General features: G+C 45.5%; 1 protein-coding gene across 9 annotated transcripts in view; it reads right to left on the bottom strand.

The window, feature by feature from the left end:
• Positions 1-17,732: 17,732 nt before the first annotated feature.
• The window catches only part of robo2 (roundabout, axon guidance receptor, homolog 2 (Drosophila)), a 399,514-nt gene continuing 392,308 nt past the window's right edge, over positions 17,733-24,938 (bottom strand). For 8 of the 9 annotated variants that reach the window (XM_036536231.1, XM_036536226.1, XM_036536232.1 and 5 more), the window contains 4 exons: positions 21,048-21,218; positions 20,616-20,855; positions 18,270-18,473; positions 17,733-17,868 (listed from right to left, as the gene is read on the bottom strand). In XM_036536231.1, the coding sequence (XP_036392124.1) occupies positions 17,867-17,868; positions 18,270-18,473; positions 20,616-20,855; positions 21,048-21,218 (617 nt within the window). In that variant the 3' untranslated portion in view covers positions 17,733-17,866. Of the gene's footprint in view, positions 17,869-18,269; positions 18,474-20,615; positions 20,856-21,047; positions 21,219-21,790; positions 21,974-24,938 lie in introns of all 9 variants that reach the window. The other variant, XM_036536235.1, reaches the window with a different exon arrangement.

Genomic DNA, 24,938 nt, shown 5'->3' with positions numbered 1-24,938 from the left:
AAACGGTTTATTCCTCGCACCCCGACGACAGTTATCGATGGAGAGGAGCGGATCGGGAGAGGGGGTGGGGGTGGGGGTGAGGGGGTGGGGTACCGCATGTATGAACCGATAACCCCATCTTGCATATTTGTCTCGTGTACAAACAACCACACGCATGCACGCACACACGCACGCACACATGCTCGCATGCATACTGTATGCACACAGGCTGCTCACATGAAGGTTCCCACATTTACACTAACACGAAGTTGGGAATTGCACTGAACAGTCTTTTTGGAATTACAGTCCAGAATGTCATATTGATACCATATGGACACACGCTATATTGTACCCTTGAAGAGGAATCTGCCAAATGGCTCTATTTTTACAAACAAGCCTTGTCCTACCCCGTAGGTAATTGAGTGCGCTAAAATGGCGCATTATTGAAGGTTTCTCCACCACAAGTGGTTGCATATATTTATTTATTTATCGTTTTCAGGCTGTTCATTTTTCAGCTTATATAAAAAAAAAAAATGGATATGGATGGCCGGATCGTGTTGCTGTGTATTCGATTAAAAAAACACAAAGCAGCTGCCATCGGAATAAAGACAATCACAGAGGCAGCTGTACCATCTGTTGTGCATTCTGACCAAAGTAATGAAAGTAAAGAGTCTCCAAGTGGAATGGTGGGAATAAACCGCCGTGCTCGTCCACAGTAGATTAACCGGCAGACAGATGCTCCCGCCAAACGTGTCACAATCGGCAAACGTGACTGCAACAACAAAATTAATTACACAGAGGCGCTAAATTGGACACATCAAGGGTATTCTTCAAGGTTAACCCTGCCCAAATAAACAGTTGTGGAACGCAGGAAAGAGTCCAAATGTTTGTTGTTGATCGTGTTTGTAATAGCACCGTCATGAAGAAATGACACGGCTTTTAGGAAGCAGCAGAAAAGGGTACCAGCTAAATCGTTTGTTAACTGTTTGAGTTAAGCCTGTGGCTAGGTTTACTGTAACAAAGAGAAAACGGTTCTTCAGAATTCAAAGGGGGCTCCCAAGTTTTCAAATTTGCATAAAACCAAAAAATGGCATAAAAACAATGAAAAAATTCATTAACGCGGCGATCACACATTAATCAGGTTTGTAAACAAATAGTACGTGTGTTGGATTAGATTTTTAAGGTCCTTAGGAATGTAACAGTCTATCTCCTCATCTATCATTTGAATAATGCAGGCCATCAATTTCATGTCATACAATGTGAATACATTTGCATATGTTAGAGGGGAAATAAGCTTTTAAAAATATGTTGGGGTAAAAGGAGTGAGATGATTGTATGTCCCATGTACATATAAATTGACAAGGAAAATAATTAAAAACACATTCTCTTGATCATAAATATTAAATAGCGTTTGGTGTTTGACCAGATAAAATGTGTTGTTTATATGTTTACAAATGCAGCAAAAAAATCTTTCTCTCGACCTTGGAATTTAAAACACTTTTCAAAGAAATGTTGTGCACAGTGGATGTTTCATACAGACAATGCTATTGTTACTAACAGAAAGATCAGATTCAGTATTGTATTAACTATATCATAATAGAGCGATCTACTGTGTTGTATTTTGTATAATGTACTGTAAGTAATATTTATGCAAAGTCTGCAATGAAGGTCTGCACAACTATTGTATAAGTAGAAAAAAGAGCATTTGTAATAACAAATAACTGCTGTCAAATTCTGTTTCAAGAATGCAATGTATTCACTTTTTGTATTTGCTTTCATATAATGATTAACACCAAAGTCCTCAGCACTGTTTGAAATGAACTCAGAACGCCAAGCATGCTTTCGCTGCTGACATCTACAGTCATTGCTTCAACATCCCCATTGACCCCTGCACAAAAAGTGGTGACCGTGACAGATGGTTACATGGCTGGAGATCAGATTTCCTGGCTGGCAGAGACATACAGGTGAGAGAGCTTTAGGCCAGGTGCACTGGCAGGTTGTCTTCAGTTGCCATTTACACAGGTAATGCTCGGTAATCCCTGTGAGGAATGCAATATCACCTGCTCTGATTGAATACCTGAGGACAGACAGAAGGGTATGCAGAGCTTATGAGTGGTCACTGAATGAGCTTGTCACAGAAATTTGCAGCGTTATGAACATTTCATATGCAGTCCAATAGTCAGCTTACATCAGGGATGCATTCCTTCCACCTGCATAAATTGGACATGCTTTTCCAGACGTCGTAGTGTTGTAACAGAGGGAGCTATTCCCCCTCACCAAATTTCCAGACACTCTGGCCTAATTGAAACATCATATTTGATTAACAGAGCTGCAAATTAATTCAATACAGATCTGCATAAATAGATAATCAAATGAAAGTAGATACAATGGCACTCCTGCCAGTCTCTTCATCTAAATTTGCTGGGTGTCTAAAGCTACAAAATTTGCTCTTTTCTTTTTCAGTGCATCCCCCGTGTTGCAACGGAGGACACAGCCCTGTGAATCTTCCCCTTCTGTGGTCTGGATTTGAATCTGTAGCAACCTTGTCCATCACAGGGTAATGAACTGGTTTTACAAGCACTGGAACTGTCCCCCTTCAAAACACATGGCAGGAGAGTGACATTGCCTTGTGGGAATGCAGAGGGTGTTGCAAAACCTCTGTAAAATACCCAGATTTGTGCTGTAATTGGCGGGGTTGCTGGAGGTCGGGGGGCGGGGGGGTGTGGGGGGTGGGTTGCATTTTTACATACAGAGGGAGAGGAGAATCAATTAATCAGAGGCGCTGTGGGCTTTTAAATCCCTGCCCCCAGGTCTGTTCATGTCGTTCCGGCTCTCTTTGACACTAGCCTGGGGGTTACGGTGCGCTTATGGGGGCTTGCTTTGTCTGGGTGTACGGACACACACACCTCTCTCAGTCCCCAGCATGCTCTCGCCCACCGCCTTCTGTCGCGAAACAATGGAGGTGGTGTGTATGTGTGTGTGTGTGTGTGTGTGTGTGCCGGCTTCTTACACTCTTCCTTTCAAACACCCGTCATCCTCACCACTCTCCATATGGGTCTACAACAAAGCGTGCGGAGAAGGGAAAAGAAAAGGGACGGTTTCAACTGGTGCGCCAACGAGAGAGGTAAGAAACGGCGATGACCACGGCAGTCTTTGCTGTGTGCTCCTCTCCCCGTTGACAGTGACCCTCACGCCGGCGGTTAGCTGTGCCGGCCTCCCGCACACCGCCTTTGTGCACCTGCATGCACCGAGGCCTGTGGGCCTTTTGATTCGCGTGCGCGTGTCTCCAGATGAGAATTTCTATCTGTCAATAAGCGCTTTGTGAGATTTCACTCTTTTTTTTTTCCTCCCCACTCCATTTTTCTGTTTTTTTTCCCTCTTCCATTGTCCCCTCTCTCTCTCACGCTCACTCTCTCTCTCTCTCTTCAACAGATTACAAAGAGCTGGCCTTGAGGAGTCCAGCGCTCTTCATCACTGGATGTTTTTTCCCAAGAGCAAAGCGTGCGGGCCGGAGCTGGGAGACAGGTTGGGCGTGCTTCGCCCCTCCCGCTGCATAAATGCCTCTGTCAAAGGGTGCGGTGCACCTTTGTGGGAGGCGATGTTGTGCGGGGTGTCTGAGGAATTAATTGTCAGTTGAGTCTGCGGTTGTCAGAACCCCTCATTAAAGGGTTAGGCAGGATCTGACTGCAGTGTCAGAGGCCTCTGATGGAGGGAGGGTTAAACAGGAGTAATATGCAATTTTCTCCCTTTTTTGCCAACAGCTCGACTCTTTTATTAATTCTTAGTCGCGTGGAGGAGAGGCCCCACTGTATTATACCGAAGCATTTCTCTTTTCCCCCTGTCAGGCAGGGGCGGCTGAACGCCGGAATGCCATTGATCACAAAGAGAAACACAGAAATGATTCGGCCTCTTAAATCACCAGCCGCGTGAGCAAGCGCGGATCTGTCCGCACGAATTCGCAGAGAAATGAACTGCGCTTTGACCATCTGATCTAATCAAACACTGCCTTCCCGGCAGCCTAATGGACACTGTGATTTAGGAGGTTGCAAAACCAACAGCAGAGCAGTGCAGTTGTCTCTCTAATGAATGTTAATTCAGCCCTGTACCAGAAGCGCGATCTGTGAGCTCTTGGTCTTTGGACTTTACACGCAACCCCTCAGTTTGCTTGTGAAAGGCGTGACTGTTTACAATCCCTCTGCCTGCGATGGTATGTTAGACAAAACAAGGGGGACATCATTTAATTAATGCATTAATGAATTGAGGTTCTTGGGCGTCTCCCGCTGTGTCTCTGAGCACACATCGTTAATCAGGGAGGCTCCTATTAACCGGGTCATTCAGGATCATGCTGAGCAATTAAGGCTTGATTAAGAGATGTTCATCAGGAAATCGTGTGGGAAGACAATGGGATGGGGGGCTGCCTACGCCGCGGCTCTGTGATGTCTGCCGCTAAGCGTGAAGCAAGGAGAATCCAGCTCAATCGCTGTCTGTTCCCGAGGCGCTGTTCAGCTGGTAGGCAGGAAGGACCTCAGAGGCAAACAGTACACACCTGCGCAATCACACACACTACTGCACGTTGTCCCTACATCCACAGATGGAGGTTGCTGGTTCAACCCCCCCCCCCCCCCCCACAGGGCACTGCCGTTGTACCCTTGGACAAGGTACATACCCAGCAATTGCCTCAGTAGATATCTAGCTGTACGAATGGATGATATTGTAACCGTGTCACTCTGATGAGTGCCTGCAAAATGACAATGATTTCTTATTTATCACACTTACCAGCAGATAAGAGCACAACTGCATGTATTCATTTGGCCTTGTAGAGAGGAACTCTACAGGTAAAGGTGCAAAAGAGCATAAAATGAGGTCACGTTAAGAACAATACATACTGGAAATGACAGACCAGACCTGAACAATCCATCACACACAGCTGTAGTGACCATACTGAATACAAGCCTGCCACATTGATCAAAAATCTCAACAACAAGTGTTAAAGTACAATAATACCCCGCGGTTAATGCACTGTACACTTCAACAGAGAAGTTTAATGTGAAATGCCATTTAGAATTAAACACCGTTCTTGTTCTGAAAAGACTTGATTGACACCAAACACCAGGCACGGCCAGGAGACGGACAGCGGAACATGCAGACAGCGCGATGGCGAGCGTTGGAGGAGAAGCCCAAATGATTTCCCAGCCCTACAGATTGCACAGCGCACTAGGGCAGGCTGTCACGTGACCCGTGGAGTGTGACCAGGTCTGTGTGTTTGATTGCCCCTAGACAATTCCTGCGAGTTTTCAAGCGCAGCCTGGAGCTTCGCAATGATTCCCTCATGCTCCATGCAGCAGAAAAGCTATTATTCCACATATCAAAACCCACCCCCCACCGCTAAACCACGGCTTCATGTAAAAAAAAAAAAAAAAACACATTTCTACAGAACAATGTACATCGTGATACTTTTGACTTAATTAGGTAAGACTACACTTACTGAGCTTGCATGCAAAAATGGCAAGTATCTCAGCATAATGAAGGACATGGCACGACATATGCTAGCCATCTGATACTTATTTTCATAGCAGACATGGCACATAGATGTGAGTGTATATATATATATATATATATATATATATATATATATATATATATATATATATTTATATATATATATATATATATAAATATATATATATATATATATATATAAATATATATATATATATATATATATATATATATATATATATATATATATATATATATATATGTGTATATATGTATATATGTATGTATGTATGTATATGTGTGTATATGTATATGTGTGTGTATGTATGTATATGTATATGTGTGTATATGTATATGTGTGTGTATGTATTATATACATATTTTACATACTATTGGTATAAACTTTCATCTGTGTACGTATACACCTTGTACTGAAAGGCTTTATTTCTAATAGTCATTTTTGCTCTACTCCTGCACTTGTTTGTGTGGCATTGAAAGCAACAGCGGTGATGTACGGTTTATTTCCACCGCAGTCTCTCCTGTGAAAGGTATTTCTTTGTATATACACATATGGGTAATTTCAGGTGGTTTGAATAGCTGAATGCTTTACAAGGTGTTCAAGGGAAGTTTTTATTATTTTTTTTTCCTCTCGTCCTCCAACCCCCGGCTCTTTGAGAAAACAAGAAAAAAAGAGGAGTGGAAAAATAAGGAAGGAGAGAGTGAAAGCAGGCAGTTTTGAAAAGGTGAGTGTGGGTTGAAGAATGGAGGAGAGACGTTGCCTGGGAAGTCAATTCGAGGTGAAGGCTAACTGACACGGAGAGACAAAGCCGCCATTCGGTGAGGGATGTGGGGAGGAGATGGAAAGTGCCGGAATTCGAGCGGACAAAGCCATGTGCGTGTTTTCACATCGCCCCCCGTTTGGTGTGCATTCAGTTGGCTTGTCAAGCTGTAACTGAAAAACAAAACCCTGAAATAAAATTCCAAAAGAGATTAGGAAGGAACTTATTTTCTTTTTGTTGAGCAGTGAATGACAGTAAAAAGGCTGTGGAGAAATAATTGCCATGTTGATGTTTTTGTGTTTCTACACCTCATGCCGGTGTTTGTAACGCTAATAGGGAAAATAATGAGTGGTATCGCCAATGGCAAAAACAGTGGTGTTGTTTGAGTGCTGTTTTGTTTTCACAATTAAAGCAATAATTTGCAATCAGCTAATGCTAATCAGCAGCTAGGTTGACCTGACCTGTTACCTGATAGAGTAAGTCGTGTAACGTGTCCATGTTACACCAGGTTATCCATCATTACACCCCATGCTGATTGTTCCATAGGACCAACCAAGAAAGAGGGGAAAGGACAGTGTTAGTGGGCAAAGGTGTGTGTGTCTGTGTCTGTGTGTGTGTGTGTGTGTGTGTGTGTGTGTGTGTGTGTGCCTTTGCGTCTGTGGGTGTCTTTGTCTGCGTCTGCGTCTGTGTGTGTGTGTGACTTTGTGTCTGTGTGTGTGTGTGTGTGTGTGTGTGTGTGTGTGTGTGTGTGTGTGTGTGTGTGTGTCTGTGTCTGTGTCGTGTGTGTGTGTGTGTGTGTGTGTGTGTTAGCTTGTGCAATGACTGTGTGGAAGGTGGCAGACTCACAGCTGATATCTGACAGCAGAAATAAGAGATAAATCTCCCTGGAGTTCCAGATGGTTAATTAGTAACCAGCCCTGATGATGGCCACACAACCTGGATCATATAATTGGAGTTTGGACACTGTCTGTTAAGGTAGGGTATCTCATCAGTGCTTGGGGTGTGTGTGTGTGTGTGTGCGCATGGGTGGGTGGGAGATGTGTTGAAAGCTACCTGCCAAGCAGTAGTAGTAGTAGCACTTGGGCGGAGCTCTGCACTGTACAGTGTGTCTGACCGGCACTCTGTTGCCGCAGCGCTGGGGGCCCCGCTCTGCTAGCTGTTAGAGATGAAGGTGAGCCCCATGGTGAGCGTACTGGGGGTAACGACACCCTTTCCCCCCTCCACCTGAGGACAGTGAGGGCAGCAGCAGCTGCAGAGTATGAGAGGGAAGATGGAGAGGCACTGCGTCATGACACATCTGACGGAGGGAGAGACGGAGAGGGAGGGAGACAGAGAGAGAAGGGGGGAGAGGGAAAAACAAAAAAGGACACAGCGAGAGAGGGTCACCGGTGGACGGAGAGACAGGAACTGAGCCTGTCATTTAGTAACCACTGAGAACAAGTCCGTTTACTGTTCCAAAATGCTTTTATCTGTTCTGAACTGCTGTCCAGAAGAGAGGGAGTGAGATGGGGAGAAGGAGATGTGTGAGGGAACAGGAAAGGCAGGAGGGGTACCAGATCCGAGGAGAGGGAAGAGGGAAGGGAGGCAGCAGACAACAGGAACTCTGGGAGAAATTTGGGAGGCCCCAGGAGGAGGACGTGAGGGTTCGACGGAGAGCGGTCTGAGACAAAAGGGCAGTTGTGGCTGCCGAGGGGTGCGGCGCGGGGCAGCATGTGTGAGTTGGCAGGCTGGGGTGGCCTGGTGGCGGGGGGGCGGGTGGGTGCTGGCAGGCGGTGATTTGGGGAGGGTAACAGGACTGTCACTCTGTTGGCATGCGAAGCTGTCAGACTTCTGTGGCAACTGCTGCTGTCTCCTCTGATCCCCCCACTCTCTCCCCCGTGGGAGAGGGGCGGGCGGAGGGGTAGACAGGGTGGGCGCACACAGACAAAGAACATCCCACAAAAATGGATCCAACAGCCAAAATAGTATAAAACAAACTCTGCACTGTATGAATGACCATGACCAGACCAGACCAAAGTTACATTATGTTTTGAGTCTGTTTAATGTTGTTAGTGCACTTGTGCAGATGTGTGAGATCAATTTATTCATGATGCTTTTTCTTCTATTTAAATTTTGTTTTTTTGTGTATAATTTTGTGCAAAAAACTCAAATGCATTGTAAATATGTGTGGAAATGTAACTACATTCATTCATATCAACAAATCAGAACATAGAAAAAGAAAATCTTTAAAAGCACTATGTCTAAATTGTGTCCTTACTTTGGCCGATTATCTCTTAAATGTTTTGTGTTTAAGCAGTTACCTTTAACAGGTATAAATACATTCATGAAATGTTTTCTAAAGGCATAAACTGAAACCTATGACCCCAGGCTAAAGATCTCACATGTAAATCGATTCCAAAGGATAATGCCAAGTCTGACACCTCAAACCTGGACAAGCAATTTACATTGCTTTCACTTGGAAAGAGGAGGGGGTCTGTGTTATTATGGCGGTATGGCCTTTATACTGGCCCACGTGCCTTTTTCCTAAATACCAAATGTCCATATAGATGTACCTGACCGTGTCGCTGTGACCGGGCACAGCTCAGGAGACGTACTGGGAGGGAGATGACACAATTTGCTCTCTAAGATGTTATCAGATGTATTCCTCACTTTGTCGCATTAGAGTATACCTTTCTCTGTCCTGCAGACACATTCCAATGGGTGTGCATGGGTGTGCATGTATGTGTGTGTGTGTGCGTGCGTGCGTGCGTGCGTGCGCATGTGTGTGTGTTTGCGTGTGTGCGTGCTTGCCCAATGTATGCGTGTAGAAGTGTACATATGTGTTCATGCGTGTTTGATAGCCCTAAGCGATATGACAGACGTGGGCAGTATTCTGATACCCTGTCATTTCTGGTTGGAGAATATCTATGTGGCTATATTTACATACTCTAGACGGTGTTGAGGTCTCTGCAGGAAATCTGTTGTGGCGTGCACTGAACAGCTCTGTTACTGTGTGCTGGGCAGCTGCCCTCCTGTAACACATGGTGAGAGTATTACTCTCCACAACGTGTACAAGCGGAACCATTATCCTGTCCCAGGCCCCTGTCATTTACTGACACTAATCTCCCCCCAGCCACCATTATGGTCAGGTCTCTCCCAACCAAACCTAGTGATGTTTTCACCAGAGCAGCCACACAGTAGTGTGAGGTGTACGAGCCATTCTGTTGTTTTTAAAACCCAAACTGCGTTCATCTGAGATATGATGGTTTTGAGGGAGGGAGAGAGAGAGAGAGAGAGAGAAGGAATTGCAAAATACTGGCTAACATACAGCTCAAATGAGTGGATGCGTGCCTATTCCTATTTTCCCACCCTCCGTGAGCGCATTGAGGAACTGAGAATATCTGGATACGCATACTGCTCTTTGTCATGTTAGGCCAGACCTCAGCACAAACATTGCCCTCCACCGTGTGAGAAATGAAAAGGAGCTCAGATCAGGATTGCAGATATGTTTGACTGCAGAGTTGCACTGAGTTAAAAAAAAAAAAACTATATAAATGACAAAAAGCAAGTGCTTTGACGAAAAAAAAAATATGTATGACAAAGACGAAGTTTCTGCTACACCACTACGCTGCATCTGCGTAGTCTTCTTTGTCAAAAAAAAAAAAAAACACATGAGCGTAGCATTAAAAAGGAGAGATAGACAGAGGAGAGAGGGAGGGGGCTGTAGGGGAGACAGAGAGAGGAAAGACAGTGAGAGGTAGAGGGGAAATGAGGGAGCGAGAGAGAGGGGGAGAAGGGGAAGAGCGAGATGGAGAGAGGAGGGCTGAGATGAAATGCTAATGTTCCCTCCTTGTCCCCAGCAGCTGGCCGTGTGGGGATGACATGTTTGATGAATGGCGTTGCGCTGGTACCGCCGCCCTCTCGCTCCGACTCATTGTCAGCGACGCGGAGACAAAGGGAAGGAGAGGAGCGGGACGGAAACCCACCAGCAGCAATGCAGGGATGTTTCCTTTAATTAACACAGCCCCCCCCAAACGGCACACACACATTCACTCACACACACAAACACACACACACACAAGCACTCAGTCACACGCATATCGATACACACACACACACACACACACACACACACACACACACACACACACACACTCACTCACTCACGTAGATATACATACACACACACTCACCCACACTCACACATATAAGCACATGTATTCCCTCACACACACACACACTCACACTCACAGATACACACACTCACACGCATTTCTATACACGTGCGCACACACACACACACACACACACACACACACACACACTTGCATATATATACGTACACACACACTCACACACTCACACATACATGCACACACATACACACTCCCTCTCTTCATTCCCCTCATTTGCCATACCCGCCATGGAGAAGGTCACAGATCTCAGAGCTCAACCTGGCAACCCACCACGCTCCTTTGATCGCGTCTCCCAGCGAAGCCGCAGAAGCCTCCGCAACACGCAGCAATTAAATACAGCTGTGGCGTTCTCCTGGAGGGGGAGCGCGGTGACAGAGACGGTGTGGAAAAACTGTGCACTTAAGAGAGACAGGTGATAAATGCTGGAAGGGCCAGCTGGAGGGGGAGGCGGGGGGAGGTGGGGGGGCAGCAGGAATTGAAGGATAAGGCGAGAGGTAAAAGTTGCTTTGTTGGCAACTAGCGGCGCGGTCATTATTCCACCTGCCCACCGGGCAGAGGCGGAACTGTGAAATGGGGATGAGTGGCGTGCGGCCCCCGCCGCTCCGACGCTGATAGGTTTGTTCAGAGGGTCACGATGGATTAGTGAACCTTTACCATAAATATAAACGCCGAGCCTCTCCCGGCCGTTTCCAGCGAGCGGTGTCCTATATCATCCAGCGCGGCCCGTACCGCTAAACCACCAGGAACAGGGGCCCGCAGAAGAACAAAGAGCTTGGGTAAAGATGGCTGCCTGCTGTCTCTGTGGGAGAGGCCGGTGTAGCTGAGACGCCAGGAGGATCAGGCCTGGGGTGAGGGGTTTCTGTGACTGTGCACTCGCACACGCAGACCAGACAGAGTAACAGTTTGAACGACCATCTAATTTTTTGACTGCTAAAGGGGTCTGCTTTAGCAATGATTTTGTGCTGGAGGGGGTATACGGCAAGCAGAACGGGCAAGAAGACTGACATTCACAACCTCCACAAACAGTGCAGTCACACAGATGAAACTGCAGAGCCTGTTTCAAGAGCTGTGATTAGTTATGTTGTTGCATTATACCTGCAGTTTTTGCTCAGTAATTTTCACCCAACTAAGCATGATGATTTCATCATGACTATGACTATGATTTCAGTTCAATATTTTCTCAGCATAATGCTACCTTAGTTGTCGAAGATGTACTAGTGTAACATGGCTTGATTCCTGGGGTAATTGAAAAGTTTTTTTTTGTCTGAGTAAAATTACTTATTACATGCAATCAACAACCATCTTTCACAACTATTGTGAGCTACAGAACGCAATTATTTTTAAAATGCTGATATTCCGCTGCTTTTTAATGTATCTTAATTAATTTTTATATTGTAGTGCAACTATCATACTGATTTAGTCTTTCGGAACTGCTTTCTGGATCAGGTTTTCACAGGTAATTAAAGGATCGAGGTAAAAATGGCTGTGACTAGTTGAAAGGCACTCGATTTAATGCAGGCTGCCTGGTGCAAATCTTCTGCGCTGAATCTTGCAATTTATTAATGTATAAAATATGGGGCAATGTGTTTTCCATTTCAGACTGAGAATGGTGATCCATAACAGGGTCGATCGATGTGGTCTTTGTTCGGTGGTGGGAAAGCCCAAGAGGAAGCAATTAGAGACATCCTGCGTTACCTGAAGGAGGAGGTAATCCACCAATCACCAGCCAGCCGCAGGTATGTCGTCTGAGTATTCCTTTTGAATAAAATTCATACGCAGTGTTAACGAAAAGCATCCCCCCAGTGCTGAAGAAATCAGTCATGTTTTCTGGAGAATTAAATGAATGTATACGGTATTACTACACTAACTGACCCAGTTAGAGCGCATTCTTCAAAGAGGACAGTAACGACCTCATTCATAGCGAAATCCCAGCATCAAGGCTGCACGCGCAAGGGCTGGTTTTAAAGCTTTAATGTCACGGAAAGCTGAGGATCGGGCTTCGTCTCTGCTGTCAGTCGATTCTGTTTGAAAGAAACGCAGATGATATTTACATTTTACATTTCCTCTGCATTTTCTGAATATGAATATCAGAGAGTGCAAGAGAAAGAAAGAGATAGACAGAGAAAGAGAGAGAGAGAGAGAGAGAGACAGAGGAGGAGAGAGAGAATTGGAGATAGGTAGATCATTATTTTCCATGACATTTATGCTTATATTTGTTTGCTTGCATTGTATTGTTGTTGATGCACTTGTTTTTTGTTTTACTTGGTAAAAGGGCAGAGAGACAAAGGGAGTGTTGATCTGATATGTTCATGCAGTGCAGTGCTTTGGCAACAGCATAACTCCTGTCAAACTCTTAATAAAGCCGGTTAGAATCCCTTCAATCCCTGAGATGAAGAAGGGCGAGCGACAGCGAGGGAGAGAGAGTGAGAGAGAGACAGATTAATACATATAATTGCTGTCATTTCCATTGGGAAGAGTGGAAAGGAGAAATGAGATAATGAAATTATTTAACGAACTATAACATAATTTCATTGGTTTTCATTATAAGAGCTATCATTTGCTAATGCCAGCGCATTCACTTGCTGTTAAGCTCAAAATGAGATGGAGCAATCCCATAAAGCCCTGCTTATGTGTGTTTAAGTAATTAGAGAGAGCAAGCACTTTCTGAGAAATGGACACACTAACATGGTTTTGCTAATGCATGAAATAACCTGTACACGTATCTATCCTTTCTGAAATAAATGGGATTAGATTTCAGGGCAAATGTATGTATTAAACATATTTCCACCCCTGTGATTTCTGGAATTATGTGAGGTGAGTCACATGTAAATCCTTGGTTTTGAATGTGTTTAAAAAGCTCATCTTCATAGTACAAAATTACTGAAGCAAAGGCAAGCATTGAGATGTTATTAACAGAGGAAATATTAATGTTATTGTCTCAATTCTAATTTCATATTTAAATTCTAATTCTAATTTTTATATTTATAATATATATATATATATATATATATATATAGAGAGAGAGAGAGCGAGAGACATTACATATATACATTCATATAGTTTCATATATTCAAATTACCAGAATAAAAACATTAAAAAAGCATTAATTCACATACACATTAAAAGGGGATAAAATTTAAAATTGAGAATTAAATACATACATTTGTTACAGGCTTGAATCCACACCTTTGAGGGTCAATATTTGCTCCATGTCCACTTTCACATGGACACACGTATGCATAAATAAAGTACATAATTACATAGACACACGGCCATATCAATCCTCACGCGGACCCTCCATGGGGATCAAACAAAGTGATTATGTTTTATCTTAGTACTTATTTGTTTCAAAAGGGCCTGAAGCCAAAAGGCAGGGACACACAGCTGTATTCATAATGGGGTTCTTCATCTTGAAACCTGCTCTACTACAGGCAGATTGGGAACTTAAAAGAGCAAAAGGATCATATTTCAGTTTTTCAAAAATATTTTTATTTGTTGCTAGTGATCCAGGTACAAGGAAAGAAAAAAATGGATTTATTTTACAGAACATGAGAATGAGATTTGTAAAAGTTTCATTTCTTTCTATGCTTTTTTTTTCTTTTTTTCTCGGACAAGGACATGCAAGTGAGTACAGAAGCTTGTTTTTACAGAAAAAAAAGAATGTAAAAATGGCATTGCGGATGGGACTTCTCTGCCCCACCCAGAACTGTACAGAGACTTCACCCAACTACTTGCTCTTTTTGTCTTTTTAATCTTTTTTTTTTTTTCTTTTTTAGCAAAAAAAGGCAACACACAGATAGGCTACAAAGAACCGACAATATTGAGAAGAGGGAAAATAAAACGAGAGAGAAAGCCAACAGAACTTTCATCCTTCCAAGCAAAAACACTTTTTTCTTTTGTTTTGTCAGGCAAATAATGAAGATCTCTATCATCTTTTGTGTTTACAAAGGTTTTTCAGCTTGTTATTTTTTTTTCTTTTCAAAACTAGAGGAAGCAGAGTGGCGAACATGCAGGACAGGAAGTGATGCTTCCTCAGAGTTTCCGTGTGTCTGAGTTCGGACGTTTCAGTATTTCACCTGAAGTGAGAATCTTGAGATTCGATAAATTCCTTATGGCATAGCTTCTCATCTCTGATAGCTAAGATTACGACAATAATTAAAAAAGTTTATATTCCACAAATCTTTATGCATATATCACAATATACCTTTTATTATTATTTTAATAAATACAAAACAACAACACTGTGATTTTAAGGAAAAATCATGAGTATTAAAAAAGATATTAAAATGCATGAATCGTTGAAAGGATGTTAATTTGGTATGTTCTGTTCCTGATGTCCTGTCTTTTTTACACAGAAACTGGTGCGCCAACTGTTACATCCAAACCATAGATAAAAAGTAAATAAAAAAAAAAAAACTGGACATACAAGGGAAGAGACCTTACAGCAATGAAACCCGACACCTGTGTGGATATGTATATGAATATATACACATATGTACACACACTCATGAACACAACCAGAATGCAAAATAACCTGAGATACTCTATGCACCTCATTTCCAGGAGACTGGCCACTAGGTCAATGACATGAAATGACTGACATTAACACCACAGCACAACAGTAAATCTGGCAAAGCCTTTCATTCCAAACTTCCCCAAGTTGTATTATCATCAGTATAAAAGAGGAGAAAAGGAACAGTCATTGAACCGGTAGTATCCTGAAAGTGAAGGTTTGAAACATTTTTTTTTTTTAAAGCAGCTTTTTTTGTGTCCTTACTTATAAAAAGAATTTTAAAAACAGTGGACCAAACAGAGCTACAAAAATCATTGCAATTAAAAAAAACAGACCACCAAAAAAAAAAAAAAAAAAAAAACTCAGATAAAATTATTTGTAATTGAGTTATAAAAGGAGAAGCAAGAAAAACAGTATATGGGGATCTGCTCTTTGTCATAAAGACAGTGTTGCCTAACAGTAAGTGGAGATCTGCTGTATTTCGTACAGGCAGAAGTAGGCTGCAGCGGGGTCCTTCACATCCTGGCCTGACCCAAACCAGCCTGCACTTCCTGCTCCTGTCGTGGTTCTGGTTCCTACCTGTCCTGCATGGATGACTGTCATGGGCTGAGGTCTGAACTCTTAACTTTAAAGGGAGGAGTCGCTTTGTGTGGCGAACTGGAAACAACTCATTCCAGTTCTTGAGGGGTTATGGGCTTCCTACAGCCATTATAATGGTATATACATAAGAGTAGCTATGGTATAACCACCTTTCTTTTCTCGTGGCTCCTTGAAAGGTAACGGTAAACCCTACATAAAGGCGAACTGTACACGAGTACCTCCATGAGGTCCAATTCCAAAAAAAAAAAAAAAACACACAACACGGAACAAAAGGCCTCTACACCTGACACAGGTGACAGTGATCAACGTGTGATGGGGTGAAGATGAATATTCCGAGCAGGTGCTGACACACCTGGAGAATGAAGACACAGAACAAATGTCTCCTCTTCAAAGAAGACACTGAGAAAAATCAGCGGCTGCCGTTACAAAGGTTGGTGGTTGAAGTGAACTCGATATTCGATAAACACAGGCGAGCGAAAGGGTCCTGGAGAAATTTGCAAGAAGCTCATTTACTCAAGGGGGAGTTCCAATCAGTGCTGCAAATTCAATGTGACAGAAACACCCAACACCCATCGAAAACAGGAGTTTTACTACAGCTAACCAATTCCAGGAGGCCAGACAGCGTTGTCTACAAATGAATATCAATGAAGCATCAGTGTTGATTAAATGTCTTTTTATTGTCATTTTGTGTGTGAAAATGTTCATAAAGTAAGTGCTAAAGTTCCCTGAGGCAGGGTTAGTCAGACTGGTGGGTGGCCTCTACTGGTGGTGAACCACAAACACAAAAAGAGAAGATCAGAACCTTAGCAAGTTCAGACCCCAGACAGGTAAGGACTACCAGAGTCACAGTAACCAGAACACACCTGACAACACCTATAAACCAGGACACCTGGCTGAGCTGCAAGGACTGCAACTGTCACTTTGCTGAACAGAGGACACACTCTCCTGTAACTCGAAGCAAAGAGGGAAAAAAAAAGAACCGTTTAACAATCCATGTGATACGAAAATAAATTTGAAGAGAATGGGGGGGAGCAAGGGCAGAGAAGATGGGAGACTGACTGGGTGATGACGACTCGTGGCAAGGTGGCGATGATGATGACGATGGTGATGATGATGACGAAGAGCCCGGCTTACTGCATTCCTGGCCTGCCGTGATATGAGCTGAAAAGGAGGTGACAAGCCACAGACTGAATCTCTCTCTCTCTCTGTCTCTCTCTCAGAGCCTCTGGGAAACGGAAGGTCATTAACTACAGGCAAGGCGAGGACAGGAGCTCCTCTTCGACCAGCTCTTTCTCTCCTTGTCTCTCCCGCTCACACTCTCTATTACCGGACCACTCAGCCCTGTTCTTCTCCGTGTCCTTTCCCTAATGTCATGTCACACCTCAAAAACCCTGGTCAGTTACAGCTTCAAGAGAACCCCATTACTGCCATAAAAAACACAAACCACTCCCCTTTGTGTGGACTCCTAGAAAGGTGAGATCTAGTTTCGACATCGTTAGTCCTTTTGCCCGCTTAAAGATCAGCGGACATCAGTCTCGAGTTGAATTCTGTATGCAACCCCCTCCTCTTAATATCTCTCTATACATCTGTATATATTTCTTTATTTCTAGTTTACAGTACAGAAACTCCTTTTCACATATCCTTCCGGTTCTTCATGTCAGCAGGAGCTATGTTTTTGTGCTTATCACCAAAAAATTGCAGTGCAAAAAACAATAATTAATCAGAATAATTAATCAATTAATAATAATAATTATTAACAAAATGTTGAATATTAAAACAATTATTTTATGGCACCACAGCCCATCAATTCACATATAGTACAAATTACCAGGAGGAAAAAGGACAATATATGAAGAAAGCAGAGACGGAATTAGGCTTGCATAGCAATGCAATGACAAATCGAATTATTTACAGGAACGAAATCCCTTTTCTCTCCATTCTGAGGGTGATCGCCATGTAGGTTTTTTTTTTCCTTTGTTCTTATTGATATTTCATGTTCAGTAATTAACTCAATTACCATTTCCTGACAAAAAACAGCTAAAGTGGGTGGTGGGAGAGATTTTCTTGCAAGGACAGAAACGTCAACTCAACATTGTGGTATGTGTGTCTGTGACTGTGTGGGGTTTTTTTTTTTTTTTTTTTACATCACATTTACAGTTTTGCTTTTTCTTTTTTTTCATCATCGCCTTCTTGTTGTTTAGTTTTGTTTTCCTTCTAACAGCACACAAACAAGGAAAAAAATGTTCATTGCTCCAACGGGTGAGGTGTCACTTGCATGGGGACAGGCTGATGACGGTCCAGGTCACATCCCAGTCAGGTCACTCTGTTGGCGAGACAGAGTTACAAACAACGTCAGACCACTGTCACTGGTGTGCAAGACTAACGACACTATGACTAAAAATACTGTCACCCCTACACTGCCTCTACTACTACTGTTCCTGCTATTGCTACCGCTGCTGTAGCCTCACCTTCTGGAATTCTACTAGTACAGTAGTAATAACACTTCTAATAATATTACAGTGTCTAGTAATAACATTGTTATTACTACTGCAACTAATTCTTAATGCTGATGCACATCACTGTAAATGTTCTCGTATTTGCTGAACACACAGAGGATATGAATGATTTGCACTGCAGTTGACCAGCACATGGACACACGCAAACAATACAAAGAAAATACAATACAAACATGTCAATGCCAAAGGGCAGGAGAGGCAGACGTACATAACTCCCCAGAATACTGTCCCTGGCCATTGGTGCCCAGGTACCCCGCGTCGGGGTGGTCCGTGACGTTCCGTTGGTGGGGGGGCCCCCTCGCCCCCTCGCCCTTGCGTGGCCCTGTGGAGCCCTTGGACGACGCGGTTCCCGAGGAGCTGTGGCCCCCAGGGGAGGGGAAGGAGGGCTTGCTGTAGGGCAACAGGGCCTCCTCTGAAATCCAAAAAGACATAAAGGGTCAAAGGTCAGGACACTTAACAACGGGGAGTGAATGGAGGAGGATGACGTCCTGGGACGCATCAACGAAACAGCACATTACATTCCTTTAGCAGATGTTCTTATCCAGAGTGACTTCCAACACAAAAGAGAAGTGTATTCACTCAAGCCAAATGAGCAACAGTATCAAACCAGGCTAACAGTACTCCTAGACCAGTGAGTGTGAGCATAACACTCCTCAAGCCCTACCACAATTTAACTGACTAGACAGCCTAGAAACTAAGGGAAGCCAAGTGCAAACAGTACCAAACACCACAATCACTAGATCACAGAATCCCAAACACATTGCGATACTACATGTAATATAAACAGCAAGTAATACAAGTGCTGCAGGCCAGATGGGAGGGTATGGGAGGGACTGGAGGTTCGCGTGGTGGGCGAGGAGGATCGGACTGCGCTGGCAGCCACCCTCTACTAAAGCCATCTGCAGCCCGCCAGGGCCAGTAAGCCGGGCCAGCGCGAGCCGCCCGGAGACAGGCTGCCAGTCCTGGCGGAGGGGGGGGGGGGGGGTCTCAGAAGAAAGGCCCCACAGCAGCGAAGCTCCTGGCTACCGCGGTCACTCCTGCTGCAGGTCAGTGACACCGCCAACAGCCCCGTTCCCCATTCTCCTCCCCCCTCCCGAGGACGCTCTTCAAGCAGCTTGTTACTGTTCTGCTGATTACCGGGATCACTGCTCCCATTATGTTTGTTTTGCTCCTCTCTGATATCTAACATCACCGCTGGCTTTGAGAATATGCTGGAGAACTTCTGACTGGAGAGCTGTCTTTTCAGATACATGACTGAATTTTAAAAAGAAAACACAAAAAAAACAGTCTGGAAAGTCTGTGCAGAGAGCAGCTTCTCCATTTTTAGGTGTCAATCTACCATGGGCTCCGCCCTGCCCTTGCCCCCCCCCCCCCCCCCCCCCCCCCCCTTGTTTGGCACCAGGCAAGCAGCACACACAGCAAGCTGAGCTGTGGTGATCAAACAGTCACAGATGGGGGGGGGGGACTGGCTGGTTGTATCTACTGCTTGTTTGAGAGGGGAAGGCTGGGACGATTATAATGCATCTGTGATGCTTCTGCCTCCTGCGTCTCTGCTGCTGGTGCAGGGTGGTGGTGGGGGGGGCTAGGGGGTCTTGGGGGCGGTTGTCTGACTGCGAGATGCAGAAAATACACACACACACATAGACGCTGAAATGCGCTCGCTGGAGCCTGGTCCTTGCTCAGCGGGAGAGGCCACTGAACGCCTGGATTTACTCAGCATTAAAAACGCTGCTGTTGAGGAGCAGTACCCATGGAGCTCCAGTCTTTTTATGACTCTGGATCTGTGCATGTAAAACTGAGGCCTTACAGCCGCAGAATTGCAGGATCAGAGCTCAAAGCTTAGACCCCACTGTGGTGTCACTGAGTAAGAAGCTTCAGCTAGATCAGTCCTTTGAAAACGCAGTACAAGTAAAACTCAGGACTATTACTAGCTCAGTGCTATTATCAGGACTACTATAGCCAGTACTGTATCTTCACAGCAGTGTTATGACACTGTGTACTGTATCTTCACAGCAGTGTTATGACACTGTGTACACTACTACTGACAGGCAGTGAAGGGGCACAGTGGTAAGGAGCAGGGCTCATAGCCAAAAGGTTTCAGGTTTGATTCCCCACTGAGGCACTGCTGTTGTACTCAAAGGCACCTAACTCACAACTGCCTCAGTAAATATCCAGCTATATAAATGGATAATGTAGAAATGTAATCTATGTAAGTCGTTCTGGATAAGAGTGTCCGCTAAATGACAAAAATGTAATGTAACTACGTCCTTGTTAACATTTTGAAGTATAGCATCCATGAAGCTCTATTTTTTATGTCTCTGGATCTGTACATGTAAAACAACTTTGGGCCACAGAATTTCAGGATTGGAACTTAAAGCTTAGACTCTATTGTTATGCCACAAAGTAAGAAGCTTTAGTCCTTTGAAAACACAGTTGTGTAAAAAGTTTCTGGGATATGCAGCCCGTTATCTATCTACATGAGCAGTGAAATGTAACTCTGTAACTCCGTCTGTGTTAGCATGGTTTGGGGACGAGTGGGCGATACCGGTCCTACCTGGGCCCGGTCCAGGTTTGTGGCCCCGACGGCCCTCATCTCCGCGCTCCATGGAGCCCAGCCGCTCTTGGGCCTGCCGGTGCCGCTCCAGCGAGCTCTTCATCTCCTCCAGGCTGGCGATGTGCTGTCGCTCCAGGGACGAGGCCTTGCGCTCGCCGGGCGTGCCCACACCCCCAATGCCCCGCGCCCCCGGCACACGCGCCCCGTGGCAGGGCGGGGGGTCAGGGGGAGGAGGTAGGTCTGCGGGGACACACACCGGAAGGATGGGTTAGCGATCAGTGTGCGTGGAGTTAGCAAGCGGGATGGGTTAAGGATTGGTTAACGTGGGATTAGCGAGGGAGATTGGTTAGCGACTGGTTAGCGTGGTGTGACAGTGTGGTTATGACCACACCGTAAGCCAGCGGCCCTCTTTTTCCCCACGCGCTCCCTCACCGTCTGCGCTGGCATCCCGGCGATGCGGCGCTGTGCCCTGCTCCAGCCGCCCGGCTCTGTGTTTCCGGGCGGGGCGAGCCGCCCTCTGGTGGCCCAAGCTGTGCGTCCCCACTGTGCTCCCATCGGTGGAGAAGGGGCTGCTGGGGCGTGGCCTCTGGGGGTGGCCTTTCCCTATTGGATGAGGGAGGAGAGAGAGGCGGGACCTATTAACACCCACTCTGAATGGAGGAGGAAAGCGTGTGCTCATTTGTGTACACGGAAAGGTGACACCACAAACCCAAATCATTTATTTCCACCGCACAGCATTACCAAGCAAAAAGCTGTTAGTTAAGTAAGTGTAGTAACGTGAGATCAATCAGGAATTCCCCGCTGCAGCATCCAATAAGAATCTGATTCTCATAAGCTTGAGAAGGAAGAATAGGATTGGTTAGTTCCCTGCGAAGGAAGGTCAAAGGTCAAAGTCATAATGATTTCACGCAGATCTGGAGGGAAAGGCAGCGTTTCCTGCGTCCTCAAGCGAGAGCGAGTCCAAGGCTGGAGGTTAGAGAGCAGCGAGGGGCTGTCAGAGAGCACGCGCTGCGAAGACGTCCACCGCACAGCCATGCAGCCACAGACAGAGGTCCCCTGCGGGGGGGAGCGACTGGGGGGGGCGACAGAGGGAGAGGTGCAGAGAGCCGCAGCGTTAGCGTTTCTCCGTTCCCCTCCCTGATGCAGACGCCGAGGGCTCGCCTCTCCGCACAAACCTCTCTTGGTCAGGCTGGTGCCGTCGAAGCGGTAGCCGGCCCGATCGGCGGCCGCCACCAGCGCTTGGGCGAAGCTGGCGTGGGTGAAGATGGAGCCGTCCGAGGAGCTGCCCGCACTCGACCTGTGACTGGAGAAGTTACGCTCGTCCTCGGAGGCCGAACCCCAGCCGTTTACCATGGAGCCTGGGGGACAGCGTATCCGTCAGTGCACAGAACTCACACGCTTTTGTGACGCTGTGCATGTGTGCGTGTGTGTGTGTGTGTGTGTGTGTGCGTGTGCGTGCACGAGTGTGTGTACTTTAGTGTACATGTGTGTATATATATATATATGTGTGAGTATGTGTGCCTGTGTGAGTGTATATATGTGTGTGTGTGTGGGTAAGAGAGAGTGTGTATGTATGTGTGTGTGTACTGTGTGTGTGTGTATGTATGTCTGTGTCTGTGTACAGTATGTGTGTGTTGCTGTGTATGTGTATAACACAATGAATACGCCTCTTGCTGCATGTGTTCGTATGGTACATGACCTCTACTCTCACTCTCCCCGAAGAGACGCATTCCGCTGAAAGCAAAGCGATGCCTGTGTGTCTATCACGTCTCTGTCCGACAGCTCTGTGCGCACCAGCCTTTTTTCTCCTCTACTCTGACTCTCACTATGACGGCCTTCGCTCTTACAGAATGCACAAGTTAAAGCTCTCCTCACGAGCACAGACCTCATCACGAGGGCCTGGAAACACCTGAGATATTCATAATGACCACCCGCTACGCCAACCATTTCATTAGCCTTTCCCACGCCCTACAGTCATAATTACATACACGCGAAAACTGGGAAATCAAACCGAATCCCAGTCCCTGTGTTTCATTACCTGAAGTTTAATAATGAGTGCCTCCCTGTCTCCTATCACGTGACTGCATGCTACAACACAGAGACTCACTTTCCATCACGTATGAAGCCAGCGTTAGTCACTTTTTACTCAGACGTTTAACATTCATTAAACGTTTTTACCACGGCCGGCCCACCCACAAGCACGGTTGATTTCTTATTTATATATATGTATTAAAAAGGTATGCAGCCCGAGGTAATAAAATGGAGGAAATTATCCATAGGGATTAAAAAGGTATTAATACTGGATTACAACATTTACAGAGGCCCTATGATGATCTCTCCTAAATAAGCACGCCTCGGCGTGTTTGTGTGGATTAATGCAGCTTGTAAGCATATAATTAAGGGTAATGCTATGCAGCTGTAATTAATTTCTGACGGACTTATCCAGGCTGCGGGGCCTTGCCAGCCTGGCAGGTGAGTTGTTCTTTATTGTGGGGCTGCGATGTTCTGATCTGCCCTGATTAATCACTCTGAATTAGTCACCCCAGACAGTGAGGGAGAACACACACAGGGTTATTGAGTTTGATTCCCACCCCGACCCCCCCCAAAAGCCAGTTACCTTGGAGAGACTTAGACTAGAATGTACACACCTGTGCAGAGTCAAGTTCCTCTATAGCCCCGGGAAAGACAGCTGAAGCAGCATCCAGACTGCCGGGACCTGATCAATGTCCTAATGGTTTATACAGCTGTCTTCTGCTTCCTGTGTAAATCACCGCACAGTGATGTTTAGCTTGAGATATTCTGAAGAAGACGGTTACAGTTCTCGAGCAGAGACTGTGATGCGTAAGGTCATGGGTGTCCAGGACAGACGACGTTACAGCTCAGGTGCTTTTGCTAACAAGCCCCCAGCGCAAAGTGCATGTTCTTGAGATTGTGTGGCTGCTAGGGAACGTGGCCTCTCCGCAACGGCCTGCAGAAGGTTGCAGGTTCCAATCACAGTTAGGGCATTGCTTCTGTATTCCCGAGCGTGGTATCTAAGATGATTTTCTGTGTGTAAAATATACAAGTATACAAATGGATACCATGCTACAGGTTATCCTATCCTGCATGAGGGGATCTGCTGAACAAATAATGCCATCTTCCTCTGTGAGCTGACTTCAGCCTGCATTTCCTCTTCTCTCCCTTGCTTACAAATTTGATATTCGGCTGATATTACACAGACAAAAACACTGAGTTTCCTTGCAGATAAAGCCATGCATTCCTATTTTCAAATACGCTGATGGAGTAGGCTAAAATACCACTTAATCGATACCCACATTTCCCAGCAATAGGGAAGGATTATGGTAAATCCCATGATATCTCACTCTTCTTGTAAAGGATATCTTAGGGAGATTGAGGAAATGTGTGTGTGTGTGTGTGTGTGTGTGTGTGTGTGTGTGTGTGTATGTGTGTGTGTGTGCGTACGCCTTTTGTGGTTCACTTTCTGTAAAAGAAAGCCTTTCAAGTTTGCTAAATCAAAAATCCCTGATTCTGCCAATGAAAACATACCACTCTGGCCAATAAAGCTGTAGTCCTCTGAAAATGACAACATTCATCTGGTTTCTATGAGAATGGCAGTCTGTAAGAACTGTGGAACTGACCCACACTAACACAAACATCACACACACACACACACACACACACACACACATTCACTCTAGCAAGCACATGCGCTCATACGCGACCAGAGAGTCCAGGGGCAGGGTGACTTTCACAGGGGGGTGAGGGAGGACGAAAAACAGAGAGACAGAGAGAAAGAGAGAGAGAGAGAGTGAGAGAGAGAGAGAGTGTGAAAGAAAGAGAAACTGTGGTGTGAGGGAAAGAGGGAGGGGCAGAAAGCAGGAGGAGCAGCGCTGACAGAGAAGAGAGAAGGTCAGGAGGTGTGGGAGTGGGAGAGAGTGGCAGAGCGGTGGGACAGAGCAGCGGTCAGCAGGGAGCTGAAGGTGACGATCCGAACTCTGGCCAAAGGAGAGGGACAAAGGGACAGGCACACAGCAGGGCTGGCTGGGAGAGAGGGGGGGAGGAGCAAACACAGAGAGGGATCCTCACTTTCAGTGGGGAAGGAGCAGTAATTCATTATATATAGCAAAACCTCACTTGGGGGGGGGGTGTTTGGGGGGGGTGCGGACACTGTGCACATAATTTCACAATTTCAGGCCGATTTTCAATCTGTGTCCATACCTGCAATCGCACAGGAAATCCCCCAGCTAGTGCTTTCCCTTCTACCCCCTGCCCCACGCCCCCCCCAGGCCTGGAAGCACACATATCACACAAGCTGAGGTTTGT

Source organism: Megalops cyprinoides, chromosome 9 (genome assembly GCF_013368585.1).
Source record: "Megalops cyprinoides isolate fMegCyp1 chromosome 9, fMegCyp1.pri, whole genome shotgun sequence".
Classification (NCBI taxonomy): domain Eukaryota; kingdom Metazoa; phylum Chordata; class Actinopteri; order Elopiformes; family Megalopidae; genus Megalops; species Megalops cyprinoides.
The sequence above is the reverse complement of the archived record's forward strand: the minus strand, read 5'-3'. Positions and strand labels throughout refer to the sequence as shown.